The sequence below is a fragment of the Palaemon carinicauda genome, chromosome 18, assembly GCF_036898095.1.
Source record: "Palaemon carinicauda isolate YSFRI2023 chromosome 18, ASM3689809v2, whole genome shotgun sequence".
Classification (NCBI taxonomy): domain Eukaryota; kingdom Metazoa; phylum Arthropoda; class Malacostraca; order Decapoda; family Palaemonidae; genus Palaemon; species Palaemon carinicauda.
This window is the reverse complement of record NC_090742.1, coordinates 73,099,090-73,125,515: the sequence shown is the minus strand read 5'-3', so window position 1 is coordinate 73,125,515 and position 26,426 is coordinate 73,099,090. Positions and strand designations below refer to the sequence as shown.

The 26,426-nt window shown below is 50.6% G+C and overlaps 1 protein-coding gene across 1 annotated transcript in view; it reads right to left on the bottom strand.

The window, feature by feature from the left end:
- Positions 1 to 26,426, bottom strand: part of LOC137657895 (uncharacterized) — a 148,597-nt gene that overhangs the window by 93,494 nt on the left and 28,677 nt on the right. The window contains exon 2 of the mRNA XM_068392525.1: positions 9,750 to 9,765. Coding sequence (XP_068248626.1) covers positions 9,750 to 9,751 — 2 coding nt within the window. The 5' untranslated portion in view covers positions 9,752 to 9,765. The remainder of the gene's footprint in view (positions 1 to 9,749; positions 9,766 to 26,426) is intronic.

The window sequence follows — 26,426 nt, the reverse complement described above, 5'->3', positions numbered from 1 at the left end:
CGTTACCTCCCCCCATCCCCTTGAATGGGCGATGTCGTATGAGAGACCATGTAGTTCGCTGACTCGCTTGGCCGAGGCCAAAGCTAGCAGGAACACCGTCTTCCAAGTAAGGTGGCGATCTGAAGCCTGGCATAGTGGTTCGTAGGGAGGTCTCTTTAGAGACCTGAGAACTCGAACCACGTTCCAAGGAGGGGGTCTCACTTCCGACTGAGGGCAGGTAAGTTCATAGCTTCGTATGAGAAGAGAAAGTTCCAGCAAGGAAGAAATGTCCATTCCTTTGAGCCTGAAGGCAAGACTTAAGGCTGAGCAATAGCCTTCCACTGCCTAGACTGAAAGGAGCATTTCCTTCCGCAAATACACGGGGAACTCCACTATTGCTGGAATAGTGGCATCGAGTGGAGAGATACCCCTTCCACGACACCAACCACAGAAAACTCGCCACTTCGCCTGGTAGACCCCTGCGGATGACTTGCGCAGGTGTCCAGACATCCTGTTCGCAACTTGTTGCGAAAATCCTCTCTCTTTGAGGAGATGCTGGATAGTCTCCAGGCGTGAAGTCAAAGCGAAGCTACGGCTTTGTGGAAGATGTTGGCATGTGGTTGTTTGAGTAGCTCGTGACATGGAGGGAGTTCCCTTGGAGGCTCCATAAGAGTTGCAGAAGGTCCAGGAACCATTCTGCGTGATGCCATAGCGGAGCTATGAGGGTCATTGAAAGGTTGACTGATATTCTGGTCTTGTTGAGTACTCTCCTCATCAGACAGATCAGACAGATTGGGGGAAAGGCGTACACATCGATGTTGTCCCACCGTTGTTGGAAGGCATCTTGCCAGAGAGCCTTGGGAACCGGGACTGGGGAGCAGTACAGCCGGAGCTTGTGGTTCAGCGCTGTAGCGAACAGGTCCACAGTCGGGGAACCCCACAAAGTCAGGACTTTGTTGGCTACTTGAGGATCCAAAGACCACTCTGTACTCACTATCTGTGTCGCTCTGCTCAGACTGTTGGCGAGCACATTCCTTTTGCCCGGAATGAAGCGAGCTGCTAGTGTGATCAAGTGGACTTCGGACCATCTCAGTATCTCTACTGCAAGATGGGATAGCTGTCCTGAAAAGGTACCTCCCTGCTTGTTGATATAAGCCACCACTGTGGTGTTGTCGCTCATCACTACCACAGAGTGGCCCGCCAGGACTTGGTGGAACTTCTGAAGTGCCAGGAACACGGCCTTCATTTCTAGCAGGTTTATGTGAAGGTACTTTTCTGATTCTGACCACAGGCCTGAGGTCCTGTGGTTCAGAACGTGGGCCCCCCACCCTTTCTTTGATGCGTCCAAAAACAACATCAAGTCCGGGGGGAGGACGAGAAGATCCACTCCCTTTCGTAGGTTCTCGTCTGCCACCCACCACTGGAGATCCGTCTGTTCTGGTTGTCCCATAGGGATCAGGGTGTCCGGGGAATCGTGTCCTTGATTCCACCGGGACTTGAGTTGCCACTGGAGAGATCTCATTCTGAGGCGACTGTTGGGAACCAGACAGGCCAGGGAGGAGAGATGGCCGAGGAGAAGTAACCACGTTTGGGCTGGAAGTTCTTCTCGATTGAGGAAAGGTCTCGCGACCTTCCTCAGCCTTGCTATCCTGTCGTCTGATGGGAAGGCTCTGTGGAGATTGGTGTCTATGACCATGCCTAGGTATACCAGTCTCTGAGAGGGCTGCAGAGAGGAATTCTCGAGGTTTACCATGATCCCTAGATCTTGGCAAAGTTCGAGAAGCTTGTCTCGGTGGTGAAGAAGGGTTGCCTTCGAGTCTGCTAGGATCAGCCAGTCGTCCAGATAACGGAGGAGACGGATGCCGATCCTGTGAGTCCATGATGAAATCAGGGTGAACACCTTGGTGAACACTTGGGGTGCTGTGGAGAGACCGAAACACAGCACCTTGAACTGGTAGATCTTGTCGTCTAGGCAAAATCTTAAGTACTTCCTTGAAGACGGATGGACTGGGATCTGGAAGTACGCGTCCTTCAGGTCCAGTGTGCACATGAAGTCTTGTGGTCTCACTAATGTCTCCATACTGAACGGAGTCTGTTTGACAAACCCGTTCAGTGTCGAGAGGTCGATGACTGGTCTCCAGCCTCCAGACGCCTTTTTCACAAGAAAGAGTCGACTGTAGAAGCCTGGGGACCCGTCGACAACCTCTTGGAGAGCGTCCTTTTTCAACATGGTCTGGACTTCTGCCCGGAGGGCCTGTCCCTTTACCTATCCCATGGTAAGGGAGCTCAATAACACTGGATTTGCTGTCAGGGGAGGTAGACATGAGATGAACAGGACGCGATAACCCTGACTGATTACGGAAATCGTCCAGGTATCTGCCCCGAGTTGCTGCCACTTTGTCGCGCAACTTTGTAAGCATCCCCCCGCTGGTGGACATGCAGGGGGACTGTCAATCCTAGCATTCACGGCCTCGGCCGTTCCCTCTAGGATTCTTACTTCCTTCCCTGGAGGACTTCTTGCCCCTTCTGCCCTTGGCAGGAAAGGGCTTAGACACCATCTGCTTCGCTGTCGTTGTCTTCCTAGTGTCCTTAGCTGGACAGGGTTGCTGAGCTGCTGGAGATTTGTAAGGCCTCGATGTCAGGGCCTTGTGGATGAGGGAGTCCTGATTGGACTTTCTCCACCTTTCAGAGGCTAGCTCCACGTCCTTTGGCTCAAACAAGCTCTTACCGAGAACGGATGAGTGTCTGAGCCTGCTAACATCAGAACTGGGGACTTTCTGGTGGAACCTCTCAGCCACTGCGTCCCGACGCTTGAGAATCGTGTTGGCCCACAAGCTCGAGACTTGATGGGCCAGAAACTCGATGGTTCGCGTGCCTGAGAGTAAGAATGTCTCCAGTGCCTTCCTGGTACTTTCTTTGGACAGGTCCTCAGAACATACCAGGATGCCCAGAGATCCCAGCCAGATGTCCAGCCACGAAGTTGCCTGCATGGCACACTTCGCAACTTTCTCCTGGCTTAGGATCTCAGTTGCAGAATAGGACACTTGCCGGTTGGAGTCTCTCTCAAGAGGGAGTTCTTCCACCAAATGGTGTACTGGAAGACTTAAACAAGTCTCCTCTAGGATTTCAAAGTACCTCCTCTGATGTACTCGAGGAGGAAGGAGCTTGTTACCGGCACTGGATCTATTAGAGGCAGCAAGCTCAGAGAGCTGGCCCTCGACCTTGTCTCTGGCACTCTTCATCCCCTGAGACCAGGGCAAAGCTGCACTGGCCCTAGAGGGTTTCTGGGTGCCGTAGATTCGGTCCAGGACCGTATCCTTCCCTTCACGAGGAGGAGTCTCTGGGTCTGGGATCCCATTGAGGTTCCTCATGAGGGTCAGGACTTGCCAGAACGCATGTTCTGACTCTTGGTGCTCTCCTCCTGACGGACTGGCAGCGAAGTCTCCCGTCCCCAGAGGCTCTTCCTGGGGAGACTCGCGGACGTTCTCCAAAGGTCTATCCTTGCAGAAGACTTGGGAACAGTCTTCGAGTCGTTCGGCTCCCTCCTAGGAGGGATGCAGGACTCCAGCAATGAAGGATGTAAGGCCTTTGCCACCTCTACCCGAGGGGACTTCTCAGGAAGCAGCAGAGTTTCCCCCATTGGTGCGATGGGGGAACGGACCGGATCTTCCGGCTCTCCTGAGGATGGGTAATACTCATCCGCAGAGGAGGGAGAGAAAGTCTGAGGTGGGGTAGGAGCCTTACGTAAGGACTTGCGAGGGGACAGGATAGTCCTTGGAGAAGTTACCACGTCTGGGACTCCTCTCTTCCTCTTCAGGGGGGAGGAAGTTGCCACTAATTTGTGACCCATGTCAGAAAGCACAGGCTTCATTGCCTGCTTAAGTGCTCTGACAATGGTACCAAACCAGGGCTGTTGGAGGGAAGGGGATCGTTCGATCCCTTGGAGGAGTCAACACATGAGCGTTCGCCTGTTGAGAATCTGCAATGAAGGAAGAAGAAAGATCCTTCGACCTGTCTGGAAACCTCCCCTCCTCCGGCGAGCGCGCTGTTCTGCGCTTGCGGGGAGGGGAGCGCGATGTTGACCTGTTCGCCCGTACCCCAGATGTAACTCGGGCGTCATCGCGTTGGCGATCGTTGCGCCGATCACGCTGGTGATTGCGTGAAAAGCCCTGATCTGGATCGCACGTAAATGAATTATGCGTAGCAGGATATTCGCACTCGCACGCACGCGCGTGAGTGTGGGCGTGGGCGTGGGCGCGCGAGGTTGAGGGCGCGCGGGCGCGTGTAGGAGATGGCGAGGGCGTTTGGCGCACAAGAGCTATCTTATGAGGAGGGGTAGAAGGCTGGATGCGAGGGCACGCAGTGGGCTGATGGGCTACTGATGAGCACGAGTGCGCGGTAGCATGCTGGCGTGTGTCTGTAACGACCGGGCGTGGGCGCGATTGCGCCGCCTGGCGATAGCGCGAGGGCGATTTCGCGCATTGGTGCGCAGGCGAGAGGTGTGCAGGTTGTGCAGCTGCCTTAGGCGATCGTGAGATAGCCGGGCGCGCATGGCGCGCATCAGGATGTGGGCGCACAGGTGTGTGTTGTTGCGATGGACGCGCAGGCCGCGCAGCAGGAACTGGCCATGTGGGTGTGCGCTGTTGGGATGGGCGCGCGTCGCGCGCGACTGGAACTGGGCGCGCAGCTGGAACCTCGCGTGCTACTGGAACATTGTGCGCAGTTTTTATATTGTGCGCCGTTAGCAGAGAGTCCAGGGGAACCCGTGAACGCCCATGCGCTATCTTGGGAACCTCCTGGACTGCGCGCTGTGATGTAGAAGCGCGCTGGTGCGTTGGCGAGCGCGTTTGCGCTACAACAGGAACAGGGCGAGGTTGGCGCGCATCACTCTTAGTAGTATAAGAGTGTTGGGGGTCTAGAGACACCTGTGAGCGCCTGTGCGCTAACTTACGTGCCTCTTGGACCGCGCGTTTGTCATCTAGAGACACCTGTGAGCGCCTGTGCGATAACTTAGGTGCCTCTTGGACTGCGCGTTTGTCAGGAACTGCCGGGCACGTGTGCGCAGGCGAGCGCGTGTGTGCAGGTGGGCTATCTCAGGAACAGCTGATGGGCGCAGGCGCGCCGATGGCTTTGGGCGCGCAGGGGAACCCTGGCGTTTAACTGGAACATTTGCGCGCACGCAGGCAGGTGAGCGCCGTGGCGCTAAATCAGGGTCAGCGGCAACAGCAGGAGGGCGAGCAGGTATAACCTGGCGCGCAAGGGTATGATGCACAGTTTTGCGCTCATTGCCCTTTTGCCCCGAAGGGACCGGTGCCTGCGCAATGACAGGTTTAGATGGCACGTGGCGTGCATCCTCCTTGAAAGGAGATGGCAGGACAGCATGTCTGGAGGGTGACTGGATACAAAGTCCCGAAGGACGACCATCCTCCGACGGGGATCGCGAACGATCCCTGGAGAGGTCTAAGGTGGTACCTGGCAGGACGGTGATCGGTGAGTTGTCTCCTCCGCAGAGGACTGCGGGGATGACGAGCCGAAGAGGCGCCTCCTAACTCCCTTGTGAGGAGAAGGAAGGCCTCTACGGCGAAGGGGAGGGCGATCCTTCTGCCATATACGCCCACAAGGGGCCGTTGGATCAGAACTCTGACCTTCGTAGGGCCTCCGCAGAGGAGTCTCTGTTAATGAACTCACCCCGGGGGGGGGGGGGGTGAGAATCGCCGGCAGAAGAGACCGTAGGACTTAGTTCCTCCATCGAAGGATGTTCGGAGGGGGAACCTAAGCCTTCAGCTACCTCAGCAACAACAGGCACAGGAGTTTGAGCAGAACGACTCGATGCCTCCGTCACGACAACGTCAACGACCGACAGAGGATCTATCTCTGCTGTCGTCGGCGATTGTTTAACAGCCGCACACAGTTTGATCTTGTCAAACAGGGCTTCCCTGGAGGGCGAACCCTGAAGCCCCAAGGAAGCCCAAAGCTGTAATAAATCATTATTATTAACAGGAAAATCAATATTTAAATCCTCCTCCGAGGGAGGAGGGGCAGCTGCCTCACTATGGGAGGCAACTACCTCTCCGGCACCCCCGGATTGGTCAGCAGCAATACGGTCTACCCTACCACTCGCCGGCCTCTCGGGAGAGACCGCTCGAGTGGGAGCTTCAGAGGAGGAAAGGGCTACGGAAGAAGTCGCCTTGGGATTTTCTCTCTTCAAAGGAACCTCTGAAGAAGAAATATCCCTTTTAGCCTTCTTCTTGCATCGCCGGGGAAACCTCTCCCACTGGGAGGTAGACCACTCCCTACACTCGATATATACATTAGACCTATCACACCGTTGGCTCCTACACTGAGGGCATAAGGAGTGAGGATCGGTGTCCAAGGCCGACATAAAGGTACCACAAGGGCAGCCGACTTGTCCAGGGCACATACGCATGATGAAAGAATAGAGGCCAACTTCAAACACACACTGAAAGAAAAGCAAAACAGATTATAGCAATCAAAAACGGAGGAGAGCGCAGACAGGTCTGTCGTCTCTCCGAGCCAAAAGTAAAGTGAAGCACTCACTGTGTGTGAGGGGGGTGCTACCCTCCCTATCCCCCCGCTAACTAGTGGAGGGGCAGTAACCCCTCGTTAAAATTCTTATGGCTCGTCATTTCAGCTACGCCGAAGTAATTACCCCATGTAAATAGCGTGGTTTGTATTTCAGTTACGGAACAAATAAAATTTTGCCTCAAGTAAAGAACTGTGACATCAAGGCCATTCAACATTATAAAATTTTGCCTCAAGTAAAGAACTGTGACATCAAGGCCATTCAACATTATATGATACAAATAAACCAATTGTATCCATTCACTCACACCATTTGGTATTATTTAAACTTATAAAATCAATCACACCTCTTTCTGTATAACATCTAAATATGAAATAAGAAGGAATTATAAAGATTAAATAAATTATCAAAATTAATAAAAGCTGGTGATAATACCCAATACTCTGTATAAATTTTTCCAGGTTCAAGGAATTACAATTTTCCCTTAGTAGAGTATATCTCTTAAAGGTTTCTCCAGGAGTGAATGTGTCCTCTGAAGATTAAAAACAAGACAATCGACTAAAATAAGTTTAGTATCAATTTTCACCTGTCAGGTATTAACAGGTATTACAAAGAGGGCCAGCCTCCCTTCCCCACTCATTAAATAACTGTAGGTTGCATGTGTATGGCCAATATTAAGCCTGGTTAAAAAAATTTTATCCCTCCTCCTAATGGATTTACAAGATGACCATTTATTCACTGAAGGATGGATTTGTTTCAATTTTGTATTGGTGGTCAGTTCAGAACATAGAGTCTGCCACTTATTCTTACAGTGATGATGTACAGTACAGTATATTACTTTCAAGGTCTTTGTCCAGAATACTTATGAGGGATGGGTTTAGCTGCCTTACCAATCCACTCCACCATAGGCGGGGATCCAACAGAAGTACTAACCAGTCCTGCACCTTTTGTACTAAATGATGGGATAGCATAATTTGTTTAATCAAAAGTAAAACACTATTGGATTCCGTAAAAATGGTACAAGAACTTTTTAAAACCATATCTGACTGCAAGAATTATTACACACAGCTCAGCAGTAAATAATGAACCTGAGGATGGAAGTTTCCTTCTTATAACAATATCTCCACCCCCACCCCCCACCCCAACCACAAAAGCGTTTCCAACTCTTGCACCCGATTTGGAACCATCCATAAAACCATATTTCCCATGATGTTGAGCAGCATAATTTAAGAATTCACTTTTCATTATCTTCACAGTAAGCTATTTTCCCTACTGCCATAAAACATACTTTAACAGGTGGATTACACCAATGGGGAGACATGAGATATCCTGCCTCTGCTATCTGTGCTGTCAACACATTTTTCAGTTTTATTTCCAACGGCTTGGGCACTCTTAGATCTGTTAGGAGCTCAATCTAGAGGAGCCCTAACATACTGTTAAGATTGTTTTTCATAGTGAGGATTATAGCTAAAAACCTCAAACTCACTCCTCTCTGCAGATGGAAAAGGGAGGCATGACAGAATCCACATACAGACTATTAATGGGAAATGTTCTGATTGCACCAGAGCAGATGCAGAGCCCCATATAGTGAACAACATTAAGTTCTGCAAGCAAATTATTAGTAGCTGACCGATATACTTAACACATATAGTCTAACGTGCTTAAACACAAAAATTTATAAATTTTAAGTAAAATTAACTTAACACGTATAGTCTAACTTGCTCAGACACAAAGATGTATAAATTCTATGCAAAATTGTTCTATCAGCACACCAATCAAAATGTGATATGACTTTCAAGATGTTAGTGACTTTTAACCCAGGTGGATAGGCAATTTATATTTGGACCAAATGTCATTTTCTTGTCAAAATTACCTCAGGAAACTTGACACTATCCTCATATAGCAAAATACAACCACTTAAGGATGGGGATCTCTTCTCTTTCCCAAGTACTAGTAAAACGAATGGCTTTGGTCTCCTGAGGAGAGAATATGAATCCCCCTAGAATTAGCCCATGGAGAAGCAGCATTAATAGCAACTTGAAGCTTTTGGAATGCTTGTAGAGTAGATGACCCACTATAATAAACTGCAAAATCATCAACAAACAGTGATCCTTTTATGCCAGGATATAAGTGACTCACGAGACTAAAAAGTAAAACCATAGATGAAGGTAATTATTTTGTACAAACTAAATCTAGATTTGTATAGAGGTAACTACTTACTTTGATGGCTGCTTTTCCAGTCCCATACAGCAGGGGAACCCTATTCTCTACACTACTGTACTTCATACTTCATTTCCATAAGAAATAAAGTTTCAGCACACTTCTTAAGTTTCTAAAGGTAAATAATTGTCTGTACATTAATAGTGATGACCTCTCAACTGTTGACCTTATGAAACATCCCAAATAAAATAATAATGTAGTCTACAAAATTCCAAGGTATAGCAGACACACACAAACTGTCAACTGATGAGACCATACCTTTTATGATAATTCTGCACGTCAAAACCATATACAGTACTGTATAACAGCCTATAAAATTTCTTGTATGTATTTAAATGAAAAAACAACATCCTATTCTCTAGTCAATGCTATAATTCTTGTTTAACATATAAGATCCACTAAAATTTACACTCATATACAGTACATGCTGCAGTTCCCAGCAGAAAATAATAAATCTATACAAAGACAATTTTTCACCTTATCTACTAGCACTTAAGGATACAAATTGAGAAATACCTGACAATATAAGAGGGAATATATTCTGATTTTCTAGGAACAATACTGTAGTGCCCTCTGTACTGTACTGTCATTCATGAAGAAAACACCTTACCTAAAATGTGTATCATTGGTGCATAGGCCTATGTAGTTACACCCATACCAAAATTATAAACATTAAAAATTAATGCTAAAATATCACAATAAAATACATACCCTGTATTCTGTAAAAAAAAAAAAATATGCACAAAAATCCAAGCTTTAAACTATGAAGAAACTGTAAAATATACTCTTTTTATTACTACAGCTCAAACTACCAAAAAATCCCTGTCAGCAAACATTTTGTATTAAGAATACAAGATACGGAGACACCGTAAATACTATTACTATTTTACTGAAAGCTGTATGCAAAATATGCTTTCAAAATATCAGGGTGAAGTAGCTACTTACTTACTTTAAATACTCGATAAATAGATGAATGGACTGAAGCAATAGCATGCGTAGTACTTACATTCTGTAGATCAGCTCTGGAAGAAAAATGTTATTTTTATTAATAAAATAAATTTTTGAATATACTTACCCGATAATCATGTAGCTGTCAACTCCGTTGCCCGACAGAATTCTATGGAGGGATACGCCAGCTATCACAATACTAGAAGGGGGTGTATTTACCAGCGCCACCTGTGGCCAGGTACTCAAGTACTTCTTGTTGACACCTCCTCAATTATTCCTCGGTCCACTGGTTCTCTATGGGGAGGAAGGGAGGGTCGATTAAATCATGATTATCGGGTAAGTATATTCAAAAATTTATTTTATTAATAAAAATAACATTTTTCAATATTAAACTTACCCGATAATCATGTAGCTGATTCACACCCAGGGGGGTGGGTGAAAACCAGTGTACAAGATTAAAGGATAGCTAAGTATCCCATATTTCATATAATCAGTTATCCACAATAACAATGAAATAATAAGTACCTGGTAAGGAAGTCGACTTGAACCGTTACTCTGCCTTTAATAAGATCGTCTTCCTTACTGAGCGCAGCGTTCCTCTTGGGAGGCTGAATCAACTCAAAGGTGCTAAAGTATACAGGGCTGCAACCCATACTAAAGGACCTCATCACAACCTTTAACCTTGGCGCTTCTCAAGAAAGAATTGACCACCCGCCAAATCAACAAGGATGTGGAAGGCTTCTTAGCCGACCGTACAACCCATAAAAAGTATTCAAGAGAAAGGTTAAAAAGTTATGGGATTATGGGAATGTAGTGGCTGAGCCCTCGCCTACTACTGCATTCGTTGCTACGAATGGACCCAGGGTGTAGCAGTACTCGTAAAGAGACTGGACATCTTTGAGATAGAATGATGCGAACACTGACTTGTTTCTCCAATAGATTGCATCCATAACACTCTGCAGAGAACGGTTCTGTTTGAAGGCCACTGAAGTAGCCACAGCTCTCACTTCATGTGTCCTTACCTTCAGCAAAGCAAGGTCTTCTTCCTTCAGATGAGAATTTGCTTCTCTAATCAGAAGCCTGATGTAGTAAGAAACTGAGTTCTTAGACATTGGTAGAGAAGGCTTCTTGATAGCACACCATAAGGCTTCTGATTGTCCTCGTAATGGTTTTGACCTTCTTAGATAGTACTTAAGAGCTCTAACTGGGCAAAGTACTCTCTCCAGTTCGTTCCCCACCATGTTGGACAGGCTTGGGATCTCGAACGACTTAGGCCAAGGACGGGAAGGAAGCTCGTTTTTAGCCAAAAAACCGAGCTGCAAGGAACATGTAGCCGTTTCAGATGTGAAACCTATGTTCCTGCTGAAGGCGTGGATCTCACTTACTCTTTTACCTGTTGCTAAGCACACGAGGAAAAGAGTTTTTAATGTGAGGTCCTTAAAAGAGGCTGATTGGAGCGGTTCAAATCCTGATGACATTAGGAACCTTAGGACCACGTCTAGATTCCAGCCTGGAGTGGACAACCGACGTTCCTTTGAGGTCTCAAAAGACCTAAGGAGGTCCTGTAGATCTTTGTCGGAGGAAAGATCCAAGCCTCTGTGGCGGAAAACCGCTGCCAACAAACTTCTGTAACCCTTGATCGTAGGAGCTGATAGGGATCTTACGTTCCTTAGATGTAACAGGAAGTCAGCAATCTGGGTTACATTGGTACTGGTTGAGGAAAACTGCATTGGCCTTGCACCAGCTTCGGAAGACTTCCCATTAAGACTGATAGACTCTGAGAGTGGATGTCGTCCTTGCTCTGGCAATCGCTCTGGCTGCCTCCTTCGAAAAGCCTCTAGCTCTTGAGAGTCTTTCGATAGTCTGAAGGCAGTCAGACGAAGAGCGTGGAGGTTGGGTGTACCTTCTTTACGTGAGGTTGACGCAGAAGGTCCACTCTAGGAGGAAGAGTCCTGGGAACGTCGACCAGCCATTGCAGTACCTCAGTGAACCATTCTCTCGCGGGCCAGAGGGGAGCAACCAACGTCAGCCGTGTCCCTTTGTGAGAGGCGAACTTCTGAAGTACCCTGTTGACAATCTTGAACGGCGGGAATGCATACAGGTTGAGATGGGACCAATCCAGCAGAAAGGCATCCACGCGAACTGCTGCTGGGTCTGGAATCGGAGAACAATACAAGAGGAGCCTCTTGGTCATCGAGGTAGCGAATAGATCTATGGTTGGCTGACCCCACAGGGCCCAAAGTCTGCTGCAAACATTCTTGTGAAGGGTCCACTCTGTGGGGAAGACCTGACCCTTCCGGCTGAGGCGATCTGCCATGACATTCATATCGCCCTGAATGAGTCTCGTTACCAGCGTGAGCTTTCGATCTTTTGACCAAATGAGGAGGTCCCTTGCGATCTCGAACAACTTCCTCGAATGAGTCCCTCCCTGCTTGGAGATGTAAGCCAAGGCTGTGGTGTAGTCGGAGTTCACCTCCACCACCTTGTTAAGCTGGAGGGACTTGAAGTTTATCAAGGCCAAATGAACTGCCAACAACTCCTTGCAATAGATGTGAAGTGTCCTTTGCTCCTGATTCCATGTTCCCGAGCATTCCTGTCCGTCCAGTGTCGCACCCCAGCCCGTGTCCGATGCGTCCGAGAAGAGACGGTGGTCGGAGGTCTGAACAGCCAAAGGTAGACCTTCCTTGAGAAGAATGCTGTTCTTCCACCACGTTAGAGTAGACCTCATCTCTTCGGAAACAGGAACTGAGCCCGTCTCTAGCGTCATGTCCTTTATCCAGTGAGCAGCTAGATGATACCGAAGGGGGCGGAGGTGGAGTCTCCCTAACTCGATGAACAGGGCCAGCGATGAAAGTGTCCCTGTTAGACTCATCCACTGCCTGACTAAGCATCGGTTCCTTCTCAGCATGCTCTGGATGCATTCTAGGGCTTGGAAGATCCTTGGGGCCGACGGACAAGTCCGAAAAGCTCGACTCTGAAGATCCATACCCAAGGAGACAATGGTCTGGGATGGAACGAGCTGAGACTCCTCAAAATTGACCAGGAGGCCCAGTTCCTTGGTCAGATCCATAGTCCATTTGAAAATCTCCAGACAGCGACGACTTGAGGGAGCTCTTAAAAGCCAGTCGTCTGACGGAGCCGGACACAAGATCATGATACTGCTGCACAGTCTGTAAACTGTCAATCATGGGCAAGCGAGGAAGTACAGTGACAACCCGAATCTGTCTAGACTGTCTGGGTCGTACAGACAACTCCTTAACGGGTTGCTGAGGTTGCCGCACTGCGTCACAACAAGTCCCTTCTGTTGGTTGTTGAACGTCTTCCCCGTGACACATTGACTCCGTAAACAAAAAATCCTCTAACAAGGACTAAGCTTGGACTGCATGTCATGCAACACAGCTCAAGGTCTATGGGAGCAGGTGTGGTAACAGACGGGATTAGCGGCTGAAGTGTAACCATTACCTTCCCTGTAAGCATGTTATGCTTAAATAAAAGTCCATAAGAGGTTATGCAGCTAAAGGCTCCCTCCAAATGACAGAGTCCTCAAGGGAATATCAGAAGGAGGGAGAAAAGAACTTTCTCATCTACAGGGACCTTATCCTAGAAAAGCTAAGTTCTCTGAGTGAGGGTTCACTGGTGCAAAGCAGCAGACTAGAAGGCAACGTTATGAAACTGCTTGACAGTCTAGTGAGTTGGCAACAACCCAAGATGTGTTGAGAAGCATGCGGTAAGGTATGCAGAGCATGATGTATGCAGAGTATGCTGTATGCAGAGCATGCTGTATGTAGAGCATGTTGTATGCAGAGCATGCTGAATGCAGAGCATGCTGTATGCAGAGCATGTTGTATGCAGAGCATGCTGAATGCAGAGCATGCTGAATGCTGAGCATGTAGTAAGCAGAGCCTGCTGTAAGCAGAGCCTGCTGAAAGGAAAGCAGAGCGTGTGCATGGCGTTTAACATTTCTCAGAAATTCCATGACCAGTGCTAGAGTGCTTTATGCATGCTTGCATGGGGTTTAAACCATGGTATGCTGAACAGCAGAGTCAGAACGAGCTGGAACAACAATAGTGTGGTTTCCTCTTCAAGACTCCGATGAGGGAACACCTGAGGCTCAGTCTGCAAAGGCTGAATAAAAGACAAGCAGAAGGAAGGCGCATGGGTGGAGGAGGCTGACTCCTAGCATGAGTGGTTGAACCCAAGGGTTGCGCTTGCTGAGCGGTTGGCGGAAGCGGAGTAGCAAGTTCCAGTTCCTGTGGTGTGAGCGGAGCGCGATGAGGAAGAGGCTGCGCAGAACAAGGTAAATGTCTCGCAAGCTGAGGCTCCTGAGGCGCAAGGCTAAGGTGTTGTGGTGCTTGCCTTATGGAGGGTTGAGCTCGCTGCAGCAAGAGCTGAGGAAACTGACTCATGGACGGGAGAGGTTGTTGTACCTCAACCGAGTGTTGCATCACTGGTGGAGCAGCAAGTGGAGGCGGAGGAAGAGAGGTATAATCCTCCTGATCCCAATGTAAAGGTTGCCTTAAGAAAGGCGGAGGCTGAACACCACAGGGAACAGCAAACTCAGCACGTGTCTCAACATCGTACGCCTGGCAGGTGGAACTGCTGGCAGGTGGTACTGCGATCAGGCGGAGCGAGTGTAGGTGGAGGGAGTGTAGGCGGAGGCGGAGGAGCAACACTCTCAGCCCGACACTCACGCATCAAGTCCGAAAGCTGTGCTTGCATGGACTGTAGTAGAGTCCACAACATCATACGCCTGGCAGATGGTACTGTGATCAGGCGGAGCGAGTGTAGGAGGAGGGAGTGTAGGCGGAGGCGGAGGAGCAACACTCTCAGCCCGACACTCACTCATCAAGTCCGAAAGCTGTGCTTGCATGGACTGTAGTAGAGTCCACAACATCGTACGCCTGGCAGATGGTACTGTGATCAGGCGGAGCGAGTGTAGGAGGAGGGAGTGTAGGCGGAGGCGGAGGAGCAACACTCTCAGCCCGACACTCACTCATCAAGTCCGAAAGCTGTGCTTGCATGGACTGTAGTAGAGTTCACAACATCGTACGCCTGGCAGATGGTGCTGCGACCAGGCGGAGCAGGTGCAGGCTGGGCGAGCACAGGCGGAGCAGGTGCAGGCTGGGCGAGCACAGGCGGAGCGAGAACAGGTGGAGGGAGTGTAGGCGGAGGAGGAGGTGCAACACTCTCAGCCCGACACTCACGCATCAAGACCGAAAGTTGTGACTGTATGGGGTCGGCAGACACTAAGTTCTGCTGAGGTAAAGCCTTAACAGCAGAGATCTGTTGTGGCAGAACCTTACTCCTCTTAGGCGGAGTGTAATCAACTGATGACTGAGGAGAGTCAGAGCTAACCCAATGACTGCATTCGGGTTGTGAACTTTAACTTCGTACGTCTGGCATAGGTCTGGACTTAACGTTTAAGAAGTCTTGAGACCTGAGACCAGCGTTACTCTGCCTTTATTTTCTCCCCTAATCTCTTCTGCAGACGAGCAAAATAAGGGCTCAATCGTCTGCGGGTGGGAGTGACGGTCTCGGTAAGACACGCCCACAACCACCGAGAATACTTCTGTGCGCCGATCAAGGCCTGCTGAACCCTTATGCCCTTCGACATTGCTTCTCCCCTGGGCTTGGGAGCTTGCAAGAGGTCCCGGACTGGGAGGACGACTGGCGCGCACAAAAGTACCCTCACGCACTAATCACTTATCACTTTGATTTCTGTTTGCACTTATTTCACTGAACTCGAAACTTTAAGTGGTTTGTACCTGAAATACGCAATTCTATCCTTTCTCAAAGTTAGTAATTGCGAAAACAGAATTACAATGTAACAGAAAAATCTAATGAAAGATAATTCAGTGGTTGGAAAGAGACTAAACACTAGATCACTCTAGAAACGTTTAGTTTCTTCCCCTAAAGAGACTAGGGAGAAGAGCAAAAAACGATAACGACGTTACTCGTACGCCTGGCAGGCTTGAATGAAACGTTTATCCTCTTTCTCCCTCCGTCTCTATCTCTCTCTCTCTCTCTCTCTCTCTTGACTTAGAACCTGAGAGAAGAGCCCAATCATATATATCGTTAAAACATATTATTGTTAAAGGAAAAAAACTGAAAAGTTCCTTTATTAGGATCAAAACCATTAAGTTAAGAAAGAATGAACAAAACGCTAGACACGGTTACTCTTACTGCAACGTGAAACCGTGAACATTCTTTCTCTATCGTAACGATAGAGTGCAAGTTGAACGTTCTGAACGTCAACAACTGCAGAGACAAAACAAAACGTTAGTTCAGCTTTGAAAACAGTACGAGACTGTCAAAGAAAATCTTTCAAACTCTGTGGCGGAAATAGCATAATATGTTAACAGGTAAAACCGAAATGACGGGCTCAAAGTTTATTAACTTCGGTAAAAGACCGCCTACTATTAGGAAGGTCGAATATAAACAAATATAAAAATTAATTTTAATGAGTTTATAATAAAAGGAAGTTAATCGAAGAGGCCTATAAGAGGCGGAGAGATATAAAATAAATCTATAACTTTTGTTAAGCAAAATTAAGAAAGAGAGTCTATACTCTCTTAGACACCAACACTTCCGTCTAAGGGAAGGGTCGGCCATTGAAAAGTGAACGAGAGTTCATACTCTCTCGTCACCAAAATTAATCAAATTAATTCCAAAAGCTAACTAAGCTAATATAGAAGTTTCCAGTAAAGCGACAGCCGAAATCAAAGAGAAATACTTCACCAAAGTCGTGAAAATACTCCAAGAACATAAGCGTATCCCAGAACGTCTTGCCGGAAGCACGACAGAGGAATAATTGAGGAGGTGTCAACAAGAAGTACTTGAGTACCTGGCCACAGGTGGCGCTGGTAAATACACCCCCTTCTAGTATTGTGATAGCTGGCGTATCCCTCCATAGAATTCTGTCGGGCAACGGAGTTGACAGCTACATGATTATCGGGTAAGTTTAATATTGAAAAGATAAATTTAATCAATTTCCAATTTAATCCAATTTACAAGGTACATTAAACTTCATATAATTAGCCTATACTGTACTGTATTCTTAAGATATAAAAACAGTATTTATACCTAGGAAATGGTGCTATAAGGAGCATTTCACGGAGCGACACAGGTTGAGCCCAGAAAATACATATCATAATAATAAATACATATCAATAGCCGTGGAGTTTAACAAGACATGCAAATTCTCCTGAAAGCACACTAATGGACTCCATCAATCCCATAAGGATTGCTGCTTCATAAATGAAAGAATATTCTATTTACCGGTAATTTTTTAAGCTACAATGATGTACATTTCTCCATTAACAGTTGTAAGTGTGGAACTAAACTTACCCCATGGAGACTTCACATTATAAAATAATGGTTTCATATAACATATAAGCAATTTCATATAAAATATGAGCAAAACTGTAAACATAAAGCTAAATACTAGTCAAATACAGTACAGTACTGTAGCCTATATACAAGACAGCATCTGTATTATGAAAACTTCACGAAAAAATACATTGACACTGAAATTAAAAGTCAAATCAAAGTCTCCTGTACAAAATTGCTTTTAGGGTTATTTGGGCACATTAAACTTAGTAGTAGTAGTAGTAGTAAAGCTACAACCCTAGTTGGAAAAAAAGATGCTATAAGAAAAAAGGGCTCCAACCGGAAAAAATAGTACACTGAGGAAAGGAAATAAGGAAAAAAAAGACATTCGAAGATAATTTGTATTTTTCCTAACCATACAAACCTTAGCTATTTACAAAGGGTATTACTTTTAGCGCAGCTGAAATGGCGAGCCATTAGAATTTTAACGAGGGTGTATTACCCCCGCGCTAGTTAGCGGGGGGGTAGGGGAGTGGTAGCTAGCTACCCCTCCTCCCCCACACACACAGGTGAATACTCACTTTCACTTAGAGGTAGGACTTGTCTTGGGGGACAGGGCTGGCGGGCAAATATGTGTAAATAGCTAAGGTTTGTATGGTTAGGAAAAATACAAATTATCTTCGAATTTGTCATTTGTTCCGTAACCGAAATACAAACCACGCTATTTACAAAGGGTGACTTATCCCTTAGGAAGGGTGGAAAGTCCCCAGCCATACTGGCTTTGGCTTTACCCGGGGACTCAGAATCCGAGTGAGTCGCACTCGAGAAAAGGAGTCCCTGCACCTCACAAGTTCCTTGCTCCGCAAGGAACCATGTGGCCTACGTAAGCTTGTGTGAGAAGGAAGAAGTGTGACTCGTCCTAGGCAGTTGACCTGGAGTTCCAGAAGGAACTCTGGGTTAGGACGTTCCCAATACCACCTCGTCAGGGTATGGGGGACGCGACAGTATTGACTCAATACTCGGAACACAAGGAAGCATGGTTTACCTGCAGAGGTTCGAGGTCAGCTATGCAGAGACCAGGATGCTGCTTCCCCGTAGAGGGGATGATGAAGAAAGAAGTAAGGGCCAGACATACTTCTTTCGTTCATGCAGACTAAAACCTGATAACAATGCCCACAACCTTCTGCTACCTGTCCAAAAGGGAGCCTGAGGTTAGACCAGCTGTTGTGTAGCCACCACAGACCGATAGAAAACGTATCGAGACTCCTGTGGGTCACGCCCTGCAGGAAGCAGGCTGCGAAGGTCATCAGACGCTTCCAGACTCCAGCTTGTAGCAACTGCGTCACAGAGTAGTATTACTCGAAGGCGAGGGACGTTGCGATGTATCCAACATCGTGCTGTAGGGCGACGTGACGGGGGAGGGTCTGAAGACAGGACGAGATGAATGTTTTGAGTCCGGGCTGAAGAGGTATACTGGTGACTCTCCCCCCATGTCCTCCTTGTGTTCCCAAATCGGCTGCAACTGAGGACAAACTGCAGCTGTTCCCAGCGCTAACCTCTCGATTCCTTACTGGCAAGAAAGAGAAGGTCTTGGGACATCAGACACAGAATGGAGACTCGAAATCTTGAATGAATCGGACCGAAGGGCTGGGACCCTCAGATTCTGAGTCTAGCCAACAACTCAGGAGCGAGCCTGAGTGTTGCCTTCCCCTCTTCCTTAGAAAGGGGGGAGTAGTAAGAGACCAAGAAGATTGCTTACACACTGGCCGTGGCCAGAGTGAGCAGAAGACCCAAGGCGGAATACAATCCGAGGCCTGTCGTAAAAGGGTCTTGAGAAGATCTCTTAAAGGACTAAAAGTCCGAGCCATGCTCCAAGTTGGAGGCCTTCCTCCGACTAGGGCAGGGACGATCGTAGCTTCGCATGAGCGAGGATGGATCCAGCGGGCAGGAAAAAGTTATTCCTTTAAGCCTGAAGGTCAGGGAAAGGCTGAGCGACAGGCTTCATTGCCGAGAGCGGAAAGGAGTTTCCTCCCGCCGAAAGGCAATAAGACCGTTATTGCTGGAGAAGAGGCCTCAAGGGAAGAGGTATATCTCCCACGGCACCAACCACCTTAGACTCTTCACTTTGCCTGGGAGACCCCTGTGGATGACTATCGCAGATGACGCGACCTCCGTACCGCGACTGTAGCGGGTTGTCTCTTCTAGAGGAGGAAGCGTAGTGTCTCCAGGCATGAAGCCGAAGCGACCCCCCGGTTCGGGAGAGATGTCGCAGTGTGGTTGCTTGAGTAGTCTGCGCCGTGGGAGAAGCTCTCCCGGGAGTTCCGTCAGGGGAAGCAGAGGGTCCAGAAACCGTTCTGCGCGTAGTCCCAGTGGAGCTCTCCCATTGAAAGGTTGACAGACAACCTGGTCTTGTTGAGGCCCATTGTCCGCAGACAAAAAGGAGGGAAGACGCAGGCGTCGAAGTTGTCCCACCATCACCGGAATGCATCTTGCCAGTGTCTCGGGGTCTGAGACTGGGGGAAGCTTGAGGTTCCAAGCTGTCGCGATCAGGTCCCCCAGACCAGCACTTGCTGGTTACCCAAGGTCAAAGACCCCTAGGTACACTCTCTCTATGAGGCTCTGCTCGGATAGTCTGAGAGAAACATTCTCCTGCCTGGAATGAGAGAGCCGATGGTGGTATTGAGAGAATCTCAATCATCCCGGTATCGCTACTGCAAGATGTGAAGGTGTGAAAATGCGTCCCCTGCTGGTTAGAATGAAGTCGACGCGCAACGAGGAGACTCGGCAGGAGCTGTAGGATCTGAAGAGGGGCCAGACTAAGGCCCCTAAGCCTGCCTGAATGATGGAGAGGTATCCTTCAGGTCTTGACCATAGGCCTGGACCGGAACATGCCCCCCCCCCCCCCTTTCCTTTAACGAGTCCGAGAACCGCATCAAGAATGTGGGGAAAGGACGAGAATATCCACTACCATCAAGAGGCTCCATAGGTCAACACCCATTGCAGGTCTAATAGTTCCGCTGGTCCCATAGGGCCAGGGAGTCCGGTTAAACATTGCCTGAAGCCACCGGAACTTGGATCGCCCCACATGGAACTTATCCTGAGGCGACCGTTCGGACTATAGACGGGTCAATGAGGAAAGAAGAACTAGGAAACGTTCCAAGGTAGGGCTGAAAGCTCTGCTTGACTGAGAACAGGTACTGCGACTCTCCTCAGTCTTGCCACAGTCAACCGAAAGGAAGGCTCGGAGGATGTGGTAACAGAATCTGGCGTCCCCAGGTGGTCACCCATCCAAGTACCGACGTTGCTTAACCTCGCTGGATGGACGAGAAGCGGGGTTTCCAATGTGGTAAGGCGGTTGACTCAATATCATGGCCAGATACTCCAGATGTTGAGGCAGAGGAAGAGAAGGCTCCAAGCAAAATACCATGAGCCCATACTCATGGTAAGCATCCGGAGGCTTGTCCCGGCGCTGAGGAAGGTCGAAACCCGAGCCTACCGGAGTTGACCAGCCCTCCAAACAGCAGAGGAGGCGGAAGCCTGCACCTGAGCGGCCAAGAGGAAGGCAGGGAGAGTTCTCTGGGGAAACAAACCTGCTATGCCACGGCGGGATAGCCACACTGCATCATAAGCAGGAATACTTGCAGTCTAGGCTGAATTCGACGAGCACCCTGGAAGATGGATGGAATGGAAACTGAAAGTACCCGTCCTTCCGATCCAGGGTTTAAGGAGTCCTGTCGCCTCGTTACCAGTCTGATCGATTCTGCTGGCCGAAGTTTGTTCAACAAACTTGATCGGGGCTGAGAGGTCGACTATGGACATCCCCTCTCAGATCCTTCCTTACAAGAAAGGATCGACTGAGGGGGCCGGGGGTGAAGCCGTCGATGATCCTAAGGAAGACCTTCGCCTAAGGTATGGATCATTCTGCCCAACCGGGCAACTCTGCTGACGCTATGGCATAGAGGTTCAGAGACACTGAATTCGCTGACAGAGACGGCAGGCGCGATATCCTTAGCTACTCACAGAGAATATGCGGGAATGGGCATCGGGAAGCTGTCATTCGGATGAGTAACCTTAAGCATCCTCCCAGCGAAAAACCTGCAATCCTAGAGTTCGTGAACTCCTTTTAGGACTATGCCCCCCCGTGGGAGTCTCTCGTGACATCTGTTCCTGACAGGAGAAAACTGCAATTGGACACTTTGTCCCAGTTGTCGTAGCCAATAACTTAGGCTGACGTGGTTGAAAGAAAAGGCGCTGGAGCCCTGCAGAATCTGGAAGAAAGCGCCTTGGAGGAGTGAAACCGGAAGTCGATTTACTCCGCACAGCAGCTGTCTAAGTCTCTGTCCTTGGGCACAAACAAACTCTTCTCAAGGATGGAAGGGTGTCTGAGGTCGTCGACCTCCACAGATGAGTCGTCGACCTCCACAGATGAGACACCCGAAGGAAGCCCTCAGTCAGCGCGTACAGATGGTACAACATCGAGCTTGTCTGCAAGTTAGATACTTAACGACGAAAGGCCAAGGTGCCTGAGCTCGAGAGGAGGAAAGTACCCTTGATCTTCCTGTAGCTTCCTTGAACAAAACCTCGGGCCGTAACCGAGGAGGGAAAGAACCTGGTAAGCTCCTAGAGGAAGAGGTAAGCAGTCACCCCTTGTCCGATGGAGAAATCTCGAACGGAAAGCCCCCCCCCCCGCCAAAAATCCTTCCAGGGAATGACGGGGAAGGGCTAACCCAGGTTCAGGAATAGAGGAGTGTTGCTCAGATCTCCCTTAAGTTTCTCCTATTCTTGCAAGTGCCATGCTCTGTGTTTACGGGGTGAGACAGTGTTCTGGAAATACGCTCCAGAAGAACTCGCCAGGCTGGTCATGCTGCGAAAACCCCATTGGGAATCGTGGTCGCAATTGCCCTGGAGCTCGCGCGACGGGAATTCCTGGTGGTCGGCGGGCGATAACCCATAGACGAGCAATGGATACTGCAAGAAATAAGCCGACATTTCTGCGAAGAAACACTGTAGGTTCGCGCGACGGAACACCATCCGTCTGCGCGATGGAAAAAAACCGTTGGTTCGCGCGTGGGCGAACATTGAAGAGCATGAGCGTAGACGTGCAGGCACGTGGGCATGTGAGCGCGCAGGCGAGTGGTCGCGCGGTTGCACGGGCGAGCGGTCGCGCGGTTGCGCGGGCGAGCGGTCGCGCGGTTGCGCGGGCGAGCGGTCGCGCGGTTGCGCGGGCGAGCGGTCGCGCGGGCGCGCGGGCGAGCGGTCGCGCGGCCGAGCGGTCGAGCGGTCGCGCGGTCGCGCGGGCGAGCGGTCGCGCGGGCGAGCGGTCGCGCGGGCGAGCGGTCGCGCGGGCGAGCGGTCGCGCGGGCGAGCGGTCGCGCGGGCGAGCGGTCGCGCGGGCGCGCAGGCGAGCGGTCGCACGGGCGAGCGGTCGCGCGGGCGAGCGGTCGCACAGGCGAGCGGTCGTGAGGGTGGGCAGGTGGATGAGAGTGAGTCCGAGGCGGCGAACGCAAGCGTTAGCGCGATGGCGAGGAAACGCGCTGCCGCGTGGGCGAGGAGGACTGCTGGCGATATGGATCAACAAGCGATCGGTGGTGAGCTGGTGAGCGCTAACGCGCAGGTTGGCGATGGCGCGTTGTGATATGCCGACGCGATGGTCGAGCAGTATGCGCAGGTGAGCGATCGTGCGATGGCGAGCAGTATGCGAAGGTGAGCGATCGCGAGCAGTGATCAGCATGCGCAGGGTCGCGCGATGGTGATCAGTATGCGCAGGGTCGCGTGATGGTGATCAGTATGCGCAGGGTCGCGTGATGGTGATCAGCATGCCAGGGTCGCGCGATGGCGAACAGCATCTGCAGGTGGGCGATCGCGCGATGGCGAACAGCATACGCAGTTGAGGGTTGCGCGATGGTGATCAGCATGCGTAGGGTTGAGCGATGGTGATCAGCATCCGCCGTTGAGGGTCGCGCGATGGCGATCAGCATCCGCCGTTGAGGGTCGCGCGATGGCGATCAGCATCCGCCGTTGAGGGTCGCGCGATGGCGATCAGCATCCGCCGTTGAGGGTCGCGCGATGGCGATCAGCATCCGCCGTTGAGGGTCGCGCGATGGCGATCAGCATCCGCCGTTGAGGGTCGCGCGATGGCGATCAGCATCCGCCGTTGAGGGTCGCGCGATGGCGATCAGCATCCGCCGTTGAGGGTCGCGCGATGGCGATCAGCATCCGCCGTTGAGGGTCGCGCGATGGCGATCAGCATCCGCCGTTGAGGGTCGCGCGATGGCGATCAGCATCCGCCGTTGAGGGTCGCGCGATGGCGATCAGCATCCGCCGTTGAGGGTCGCGCGATGGCGATCAGCATCCGCCGTTGAGGGTCGCGCGATGGCGATCAGCATCCGCCGTTGAGGGTCGCGCGATGGCGATCAGCATCCGCCGTTGAGGGTCGCGCGATGGCGATCAGCATCCGCCGTTGAGGGTCGCGCGATGGCGATCAGCATCCGCCGTTGAGGGTCGCGCGATGGCGATCAGCATCCGCCGTTGAGGGTCGCGCGATGGCGATCAGCATCCGCCGTTGAGGGTCGCGCGATGGCGATCAGCATCCGCCGTTGAGGGTCGCGCGATGGCGATCAGCATCCGCCGTTGAGGGTCGCGCGATGGCGATCAGCATCCGCCGTTGAGGGTCGCGCGATGGCGATCAGCATCCGCCGTTGAGGGTCGCGCGATGGCGATCAGCATCCGCCGTTGAGGGTCGCGCGATGGCGATCAGCATCCGCCGTTGAGGGTCGCGCGATGGCGATCAGCATCCGCCGTTGAGGGTCGCGCGATGGCGATCAGCATCCGCCGTTGAGGGTCGCGCGATGGCGATCAGCATCCGCCGTTGAGGGTCGCGCGATGGCGATCAGCATCCGCCGTTGAGGGTCGCGCGATGGCGATCAGCATCCGCCGTTGAGGGTCGCGCGATGGCGATCAGCATCCGCCGTTGAGGGTCGCGCGATGGCGATCAGCATCCGCCGTTGAGGGTCGCGCGATGGCGATCAGCATCCGCCGTTGAGGGTCGCGCGATGGCGATCAGCATCCGCCGTTGAGGGTCGCGCGATGCCGATCAGCATCCGCCGTTGAGGGTCGCGCGATGGCGATCAGCATCCGCCGTTGAGGGTCGCGCGATGGCGATCAGCATCCGCCGTTGAGGGTCGCGCGATGGCGATCAGCATCCGCCGTTGAGGGTCGCGCGATGGCGATCAGCATCCGCCGTTGAGGGTCGCGCGATGGCGATCAGCATCCGCCGTTGAGGGTCGCGCGATGGCGATCAGCATCCGCCGTTGAGGGTCGCGCGATGGCGATCAGCATCCGCCGTTGAGGGTCGCGCGATGGCGATCAGCATCCGCCGTTGAGGGTCGCGCGATGGCGATCAGCATCCGCCGTTGAGGGTCGCGCGATGGCGATCAGCATCCGCAGTTGAGGGTCGCGCGATGGCGATCAGCATCCGCAGTTGAGGGTCGCGCGATGGCGATCAGCATGCGCAGATGAGATAGTAGCTGGCGAACCATGTTCCTTCAGAAGTGTTGGAGAACGTTGGCGTGCCGGCTGTAACACACGTGGGTGATCCGGAGATCGCTGGCGAGCTGATGATCGCTGGCGGGCTGATGATCGCTGACGAGCTGATGATCGCTGGCGAGCTGATGATCGCTGGCGAGCTGATGATCGCTGGCGAGCTGATGATCGCTGGCGAGCTGATGATCGCTGACGAGCAGAAGGCTACGCGTGGAAGCCTGCGCAAAGAAGAGGAGTCCTTGACCCCGACCTGAACCGAAGTTCTAGATCGCGAGGGCGAACGTGGGCGCACAGGGCACGTAACGGGAACCAACAGGAACCGCAGGGAAGATCATCTTGAAAGCGCTGACGAACAGGAGAGCGCTGATGAGCAGAAGGGCGCGCAGGGAAACCCTGACACGCAAGGGAAGAACCCCCGTGGGGGCAACCCTTTGCCCCGATGGGAACGTTGTCCGCCGGGAGACTGATGTCCGTCGGAAGACCGCTGTCCGTCGGGCATACCGTTGTCCGTCGGGAAGACCGTTGCCCGTCGGAAGACGAGATCAGACTGCTGTCCATCTGCACCAAGGCGGAAGATCGAGAAAAAGGAGTTGTAGGCTGCAAACGGAGATCCAAAAGGGCGCCTCAAGCACCCTTATAGGGAGATGAGAGGCCCTTGCGACGAGGCGGACGGTGGGCCTTACGGCGAGGGAGGCCAACAGCAACAGCAACAGAAGAAACCTCCGAAGAGGAGTCTCTATGAGTGTACTCTCTCGCGAACGAAAGGGAAACACTTCGTGGAAGAGACTGGTCAGCCAGTGACCTAAAAGGAGCAATCCTCCGAAGAGGAGCTCCTGCAGTTGCCCAGCCCCTTGAGCGAAACTGCAGGTGCGACCGCTCAGCACCAAGAGCATAGTCGCACGAAAAAAAAAAAGGCAAGAGAAGAACCCCCCCAAAAGGGGAAAAACTCAAGCCTGGACAGGAAAAACTTCCCTCGGAAGGAAAGTTATCCGCCCAAGGAGGCAAGCCTCCTGACTGTTCTAAAATGAACTGGAGAGCTGTCCGTCGATACGGGAGTACTACCAGTAGAAGGAGACACGCCCCTGACGAAAATACAAGGGGGGAGGCAGCAACAGCCGAGTCCCCAGGACTCAACCAGACAGCTCACACCGTTGCTATATTACAGAAACGAACTAGATCGGTAACTGTAAAAAAATAAAACAAATAATATTAGTACACATTCATTCCCCCGGGAAGGCTCCGAAGAGGAATCCCCCGAGGGAAAGGAACAAAAATTACACAACAGGCACGTGCCCTCACAACCACTTACACTCGCGGAAGGAGAGCTGTAACCAAAACAGAATTATAACAATTATAATTATGTAACTATGTAATTATGTAATTTAAAAATGAATGAACACTAAAGAAAGAATGAAAACCCCGAAAGGAATCGTTCTACAAGCTGAAAAACAAAAAACAACTACTGTACAATTAGATTCATAACTAATTGATACAAACGTACGGCGTAGCAACCCCCCACACGGAAAGGAAGCTAGGCTACAAGGGCGTAGTAAAACGTAGTAAAAGGGTGAATGACCTCAAGAGAGAGAGAGAGAGAAAGACATAAGTCAAACTCGATCGCCACCCATAAAATACGCCGTGGTGGCCTAACTGCCGAGGCTTCCACGTAGATATCGTACACTACACACACACATCTGAAAAGGAAACTTACTTATTTCTATACTCAAATATATATACAAACATGAAAACATGTTTACATATATATTGAGTAAAAGAAAAGTAAGCGATTAAGTAAAGACAAAACAGACAATGGCTGCCAAGCGAGGACCAAGACAGAGACGTCTGTCACAGTCCGAGCCAAAAG